At 51.1% G+C, this 7,282-nt stretch overlaps 1 protein-coding gene across 1 annotated transcript in view; it reads right to left on the bottom strand.

Annotated features, from left to right (window-relative positions):
* Positions 1-253: 253 nt before the first annotated feature.
* LOC147026018 (uncharacterized) overlaps positions 254-7,282 on the bottom strand; it is a 9,311-nt gene continuing 2,282 nt past the window's right edge. Inside the window, exons 2-3 of the mRNA XM_085883565.1 lie at positions 5,264-7,116; positions 254-784 (exon numbers count right to left, since the gene is read on the bottom strand). Of these exons, the coding sequence (XP_085739691.1) occupies positions 254-784; positions 5,264-6,487 (1,755 nt within the window). The 5' untranslated portion in view covers positions 6,488-7,116. The remainder of the gene's footprint in view (positions 785-5,263; positions 7,117-7,282) is intronic.

Here is a 7,282-nt window from a genome sequence, read left to right as displayed (position 1 = left end):
GTGTCGTTCTACCAAGTCACTAGATCCATCCGCCAGAATGCAGGGTATCTCTATGAGTTGTTGAGGTTGTATCAGTATCCTCTCATCATGCCGTGTGCGTGGAACCATTGATGAGAAAGGTTGGGTGCTGTTAACTGAAAATACTCTAACTGTGTCTAACTCCTTGTTATGGGTTGTCCCAAAATTTGCATATTTGCTTGCTGTCACCTCTCTCGGTACTTCTCTCCTGCTTCGCTGTAAAGAAGTTGCTAACTCACTCCCGTTTCCCCTTTCGTGGTCGAGGTGTAGGAGGCGTGTATGGTTCTCGGGGTCTAAGGCTGTCGGTTTGCTGCCTAGTGACAGGCCGCCCTCGCACAGGAGCAGCGCTAGCACCAGGAGTTGTATGTTGTGTCGTCAAAGGTCCTGTCGCTGTTTCCTGTATTACAATGTTGTTGTCGCCTAAACCTGCCTGTTCCACGTTTGGCAGGGTGCCCGGTCCAGGTTCTGACTCCACGTCTGGCGGAGCGTTTGGTTCTAGCGCTGGTCTTTCAGGATTGTCTACGTTTTCAGGTCCCGGGTCCGGCGGGGCGCCTGGCTCTGCCTGCAGTGGGTCTCCCTGTACTATCTCACCCTGTCCTGCTGGGCCAGCCCCGTCTTGGTTTGGTGGCGGTGGAGGGGGTCTCTGTAGAGATATCACGTCTTCCCCCTCGTCGTCGTCTTCACTATCCCGGTAAAAGACTGAATCGGACACTGCCGGAACCTCTGCTGGGGTTACCTCCTCCAGTTCCCTAGCTTCAGCGGCTTCCTTGGGTGCTCGTTTACAGTGTGAGTGGTGTATCCATGCACTCTTACCTCTCACTTTGACGGCCGAGAGCGTGGTCAAAAGTACAGTGTAGGGTCTGGTCCACTTGGGTTGCAGGGCGTCTTTCCGCAGGAACTCTTTCACCCAAACTCGTTCAGCAGGTTGGAAATCATGTAACGGGTCTCCAGCAGGTATCGGCAATGCTTCTTGTACCTGTGAGTGAAAAGCCCTAATGGTAGCAGTGAGTGTTCTGCAATAGTTCATCATTCCGTCAGTCATACATGCCAAATCCCAATCTCCCATATCTGGCGGAGCCGAGACCGGTAACTGTATAGGACGTCCTGTTATTATTTCGTGGGGCGAGAGCCCCCTTGTGGCATTATTTGTTGCCCGCATTTTCATGAGCGCTATCGGCAGCACGTCTGGCCATGGCATTGACTGGCCCTCGCAGAGTTTGGAAAGCGTCTGCTTTAGGGTTTGGTTCTCTCTTTCTACCGCCCCTGCTGACTGAGGGTGGTACGGACAATGTAGTTTCTGGTTGATACCCAAGCCTTCGGCCACCTTTTCCATTACTTTTGCCGTGAAAGACCCTCCTTGGTCCGAGGATAGTCGTGTTGGAATCCCAAATCGCGGAATTACTTCCTGTAAAAGCAGTTTGGCCACTGTATCCGCTTCCTGATTGGTCGTGGCAAAGGCCTCTACCCACTTAGAAAACATATCCACGATTACCAGCACATATTGGTGATGTTTGTATGCCGGCATTTTTATAGAATCCATCTGAAGGTGTTGAAACGGTCCAGACGGGGGTGGGTGTGCTCCCCGTTTCTTGGCAGCATGCTTCCTGTTATGTCTACCACAGGTCGCACAATTGCTAACCACCTCTGTTGCTGCTGTTGTTACACCTGGGGCATTCCAGTTTTGACGAATAATTTCCGTCACTCCCTTTATTCCCATATGGCCCTGCGCATGTGCAGTGAGAGCGAGCCACGGTAGCAATATCCGGGGTACAAATGGTCTATTTCGCTCATCCACCCATACTCCATGTATGTTTTGCTTTGCACCCTCCTTCACCCTCCATGATTTCTGTTCCTCCATAGTTGCGGAGACCTGCAGGTCCTTCAGCTGTTCTTGCGTTTGCGGACCATCTACCATTTGCTCCACGTAAAGTTCGGTCGTTGGTTGTGGGTTCGCCTCCTCCTCATCGAGCACTGCTTTTGCCGCTAAATCTGCTCTTTCATTGCCTTTTGACACTTCATCTGTCCCTCCTGTGTGAGCTTTGCATTTAATCACTGCAATCTGCTGCGGCTCTTGTGCTGCTCGTATCAGTCGTTTGATCAGGTCCCCGTGTCAGATAACCTTCCCTGAGGACGTCTTAAAGCCACGCAAGGCCCAAATGGCAGCGGAGTCATGTAAGATGCCCCAGGCATACCTAGAATCTGTGTATATGTTCAATGTCTTACCCGCACCCAGCTCACACCCGCATATCAACGCTTCCAGCTCAGCTTGTTGGGCTGAAAATCCCTTTGGTAACAATTGTTTCCTCAAGGTGGGGCTTGCGGTGCATACTGCAAAGCTAGCGATGGTTTTTCCCCATCGGTTCTTCCTCGCCGCTCCATCCACGAACAGTTCCAATTCCGCATTCTCGATCGGGGCTTCCTGTAGGTCACGCCTAGCCTTTGTCTCTTCCACCAGCACTCGTTCGCACACATGTGCCTCTCCCTCATCGCCCGTTGGCATTAGGGAGGCTGGGTTCAGTGGCGAACATCTTTCGATCGTTATATTAGTTGCCTGCAACAGCACCAAATCATGTTGAACTGCTCGTGCCGCTGATATATGTTGTGTCTTCTTTTGCCGTATCAGCGCCGCCACATCATGCGGTACCTTCACGGTCAGCGGAGAACCCAAAACCAGCGTTGCTGTTGCGGTCACTGCGTATTGCGTTGCTGCTACTGCCCGTAAGCACCCAGGATAGGCGGCGGCGACCGAGTCCAAATGACTACTGTAGTACGCAATCGGCCTATTCTTTCCTCCGTGTTCTTGCGTCAGCACCGCTTGGGCGAACCCTCCTCTTTCATGGACGAATAGGGTGAAGGGAAGATCATAGTTCGGTAGCCCCAATGCTGGTGCTTTTGATAAGGCCTGCTTCAATGTTTCAAAGTCTTTGTTCGCACCATTCGTCCAGGAGATCTTATCCCCCTCTGCCTCCTTTATCATGTCGTACAGTGATCGCGCCCTAACTGCATAATCGGGGATCCACTGCCGGCAGTACCCCGTCATCCCGAGGAACCGCCGTAATTGTCGCAATGTAGTGGGTTTTGGGTGCTCTAGGATTGTCTCCACCCGTTCAGCTCCGAGGCTCCTCTGCCCCTGTTCCAGTATATGTCCCAAATACGTCACCCTTGGCTGCGAAAACTGTAATTTGTCTTTGCTGACTTTGTGGCCCTTTTGGGCGAGAGCTGTTAACAGCGCTACAGTGTCCGTTGCACATTTCGTTTGATTGTCCGAGCATACCAACAGGTCGTCCACATATTGTATCATGACTGATCCTTCCGGGAGCTCTATGTCCTCCAGGTCCTCCTTCAGAGCCTGCGAGAAGAGCGTTGGACTATCGCAGAACCCCTGCGGAAGTACAGTCCAGGTGTATTGTTGTCCGTCGTAGCTGAAGGCAAACAAGTGTTGCGACTCTTTGGCTAGCGGTATGCTAAAGAACGCCGAGCACAAGTCTACCACGGAAAAGTGCGTCGCAGTGGACGGCACCCCTGACAGTATCGTAACCGGGTGTGGCACCACGGGAAAGGACGCTTTCACACACTTATTCACTGCCCGCAGATCTTGTACGAACCTCCATTTGTTTCCTCCGGGCTTCTCCACCGGCAGGATTGGTGTGTTACATTGGCTCTTAGTAGGTATTATCACCCCTTGGTCGCGTAATGATGCTATCACCGGAGCGATCCCTTCTATTGCCCCTTTGCGCACCGGGTATTGAGCCACTCGAGGCAGGGGTACCTCCTCCTTTATCTGGATAGACACGGGCGTTGCGGCTAGCACCCTGCCCACGTCATTCGGATGTCGTGTCCATAATTCAACAGGTACTTCCTGTAGTCTTTCCTCCGTTCTCGTTTCCCTGTTGGCCTGGCGGCGGGGCCTTTCGCTGTTCATCTCATGTCTTTCTAGCATACATGACAAAATCTGATCAGGTAAGCATACCTTCCATCCATCCCCCCGTCGACTGGCCTGTAAAGTGCTCTGGGTTTCACTATCCCTTCCTGATGGTTCCGAGGCACATCTCAACCTGGTCAGCATTCTTCCCAGTTCTTCGGCACTATGACCTTTACCGACCGCCATTGAGACGTGCGGGGTAAGTCCTTCTCTGTGCTTCATTAGCTCACGTTCCTTGGCGGTTAGCTCCACCTCCATTGCCGCTCCCTCTTTTCCGATCCACAAAGTGGTTGTCATTAAAGTGCGTGTGGTAGCGTACTCTTCATGTACTCTGTCCGAGTAATCAAAATCCTGCCCTGTTTCGTCATAATAGACCGTACAGTGCAAAGGCAGTTCCACTTCTTTCAATTCAATGTCGTTGCCACGCAACCATTCCTCTACGTTCCGCAATCTTTTCGCACTTTCCCAATCCCTAGTCAGTTTATCTCTCCCCTCTTGTGACACAACCCGCAACCAATAGACTACCGGTCCGAGTTCGGTCATCATGAGGGTCATTACTTCCTCTTGCAATGCCAGCGGAGCATCTATGAAAACTCCGTCTTGCTTGCATGTTATGGTGCATCCCATTCGGCACAACAAATCTCTTCCTTACAAATTCATCGGGGTGTGTTTGGCTACCAAAAATGCATGTTCTCCCCGCAGGGGACCTACTTCAATTCGTAATTTGTCCGAAATCGGGATATCCTCTCTCCGTCCCGAAACCCCTACCACACTCACTGACTCGCCTGAGAGTGGCAGGTTCTTTATCTCTCCTTGCTTTAGTGTTGACCAGGTGGCCCCTGTATCTACCAGAAATGTTACTTGTCTCCCCTCTACGTTTAAGGTCGTGGTCAATTCCCTTACATTCCGCGTTTCCCTTTGCGGAGCCACCACGGTGTCCTCATGTCAATAGTTTCTTCCTGCTGTCTCCCTTCTCCTCTCATATTCTCTAGGGGGTGCCGTTGGTCTTTCTTGCTGTTGTGGTGGCCGCGAGCCCCAGCCTCGTTGTTTAGGCGGTGCCGGGCAGTCCCGAAACCAGTGCCCGGATTGACCGCAGTTAAAGCATTCTCCCTGTTTTTGCGGCTCCTTCTCTCGGTTCCAAGGTCTCCGCTGGTCCCGTTCGGCTTCCTACCGGGGTTCCCAATCTGGATTTTCCCAGTGAGGCCTGCTTTCCCTCTCTTCGTATTTACGGCTTTTCAATTCGAGGTTTCTTGCAACTAGAGCTTTGGTATCTTTCTTTCCTCTCCGTTCCTCTTCTCTTAGTGTCTGCCAAGCCTGTCTTGCCCTTTCAAACATGGCATCTACTTCAGCCGTTTTCCACCCTGGCATGTCCGCCTTCACCTCTCGCCTTACCTCATCACACAGTCCATCTACAAACATAGTGTTCAGGAAATGGAGGGGCGTCTGTGCGATGTTATTAAATCCCGAGTGCAGTTCGATCTGCTCATACAGTCGTGCCTTGTACTCCCCAGGTGATTCCTTGGGATTCTGTGTGACATCCTGTATTGCCTGCCAATCCATTACCCTTGGGGCCATCTCTGCCGCAAGTTCTTCCATCAGGGCTTGTACTCTTCCCCTGTACACTGCCTGTGCATCCCGGTTGGCTCCCTCTGGGTAATATCGGTTTAAGGTGGTATCTTCTTCTCCTTCCATTTTGACACCCCAGGCTGCTGCACGCCGGCTCCAAACCGCACTGGGCAGGACAGCAGTGCAGATAAACCCTATGTCTGTCCTGGTTGCCCCCTGCATTTTTATCTGGTCGTGTAATATCTGAATTGCCCTTCTTGGGTTTTTCTTTATACATTCTTCCATGCTAGCTTTTACTCCCCTAATGTCTTGTGGGGTCCATGATCTCCAAACCCACTCTCCCCCTGCTGCTTGCATCATGGGGAACTGGTGAATGTCGGTCCCTCCTTTTACTCTGTCCCCTTCTAAGACGGGGTAAATCCCTTTTGTTGTCCCAAGTCGGGTTGTCGTCTTTCGGTTCACGTCGTCGTTGATTTCTGCTATCTGTGCTAACGCCTGCTTCAACTTCTCCTGTCTCTCCTCACTCTGTATCTTGACCTCCGTCAGCTGCGCTAACACTTGGTCTAGTTCTTTCTGTTTGTCCTCTCCCTGTGTCTTAACTTCCGTTAGCTGGTCTAGCGCCTGTTTTAGTCTCCCTTGTCGTTCCTCGTCTTGTATTTTCCGTTGGTTCACAGTCCCTTCTAGTCCGAGTCGCCTATGCTCTGTCTCGACTTGCGACTCCATTAGCCACGCGGCCAATGCTTTCCAGTGTGGTCCACTTTGTTTCGGGCCTCCTGCCTTGCCCTCTATCAGCGCATTACTCACTGTGTTTAATATCTTTGGATCTAAGGATCCAGTCAGCGGAAAGGGATCTTTTCTCCCCGCGGTCCACTTCACCCAGTCCTGTATTCCCTTTACGTTATCGATTCCATATTTGTCACTGATAACTTTCAATGTTGTTCCTTTTGGTATCTTCTCGTTCTTTGAAGATTTATTCCCCATTCTTTTGTTCTTATCTTATCAACCGCCTAATAGCTGTAAATCGTTTCTCCTTTTACACCGGGACCGAGATCCCTTTCAATCAGCCGCCTAATAGCTGTAAATCGTTTCTCCTTTTACACCGGGACCGAGATCCCTTTCGACCCGCCGCCTAATAGCCTCAAACCCAATGAAGGCCTCTAACCTTCCCTCTCTATGGTACAGGATTCCAACCAGTTTCCTCCTTATTTCACACGGATACCTTTATCCTCGACCCTTACCGGTTCTACAAACACTGCCTGACAGCCCTCCCCCTTTGTGCTCTTCAGACAAACCGCATTCGAATCACCTCATATGTGTTTACCGTTACAGTTCTTAATTCGAGCAGATCCTGGAGCTGTGTCCGGCAGGGCGCAACCCACCAAGTGTACAGCGCTCACCTAACTGGGGCTCCCTATTTTAGGTGCCCTACGTGCGATCGTCACGTACCTTTTAGCTGATCCCTTGCGATCGCTGTACACCAAGTAGAGTCCCACCGTCCACACCGCCAGCATCAGTCGAATCCCATCCTCGTCGCCAATTGTTATGACTCTCCACTCGGCCGAGTAAGATGACAGAGTCAGATGAGGATCCTCGAATTACACGTTTTATTTCTGAAGACCACACGCATGCGGAATGTGACTCAGTGACCCTTCAGTCAGGCTCCCCCGAATCACATTGAGAATATGCTTCAAAACCATCACATATATAATCACACAAAAGCAAAACTGGGTGTGGACTAAAAGTGTATGCTAAGGGATAAGGAAACAAAGAAATAAA

Source organism: Eptatretus burgeri, chromosome 5 (genome assembly GCF_056783735.1).
Source record: "Eptatretus burgeri isolate ZD-2024b chromosome 5, Ebu_testis_v1, whole genome shotgun sequence".
Taxonomy (NCBI): domain Eukaryota; kingdom Metazoa; phylum Chordata; class Myxini; order Myxiniformes; family Myxinidae; genus Eptatretus; species Eptatretus burgeri.
The sequence above is the reverse complement of the archived record's forward strand: the minus strand, read 5'-3'. Positions and strand labels throughout refer to the sequence as shown.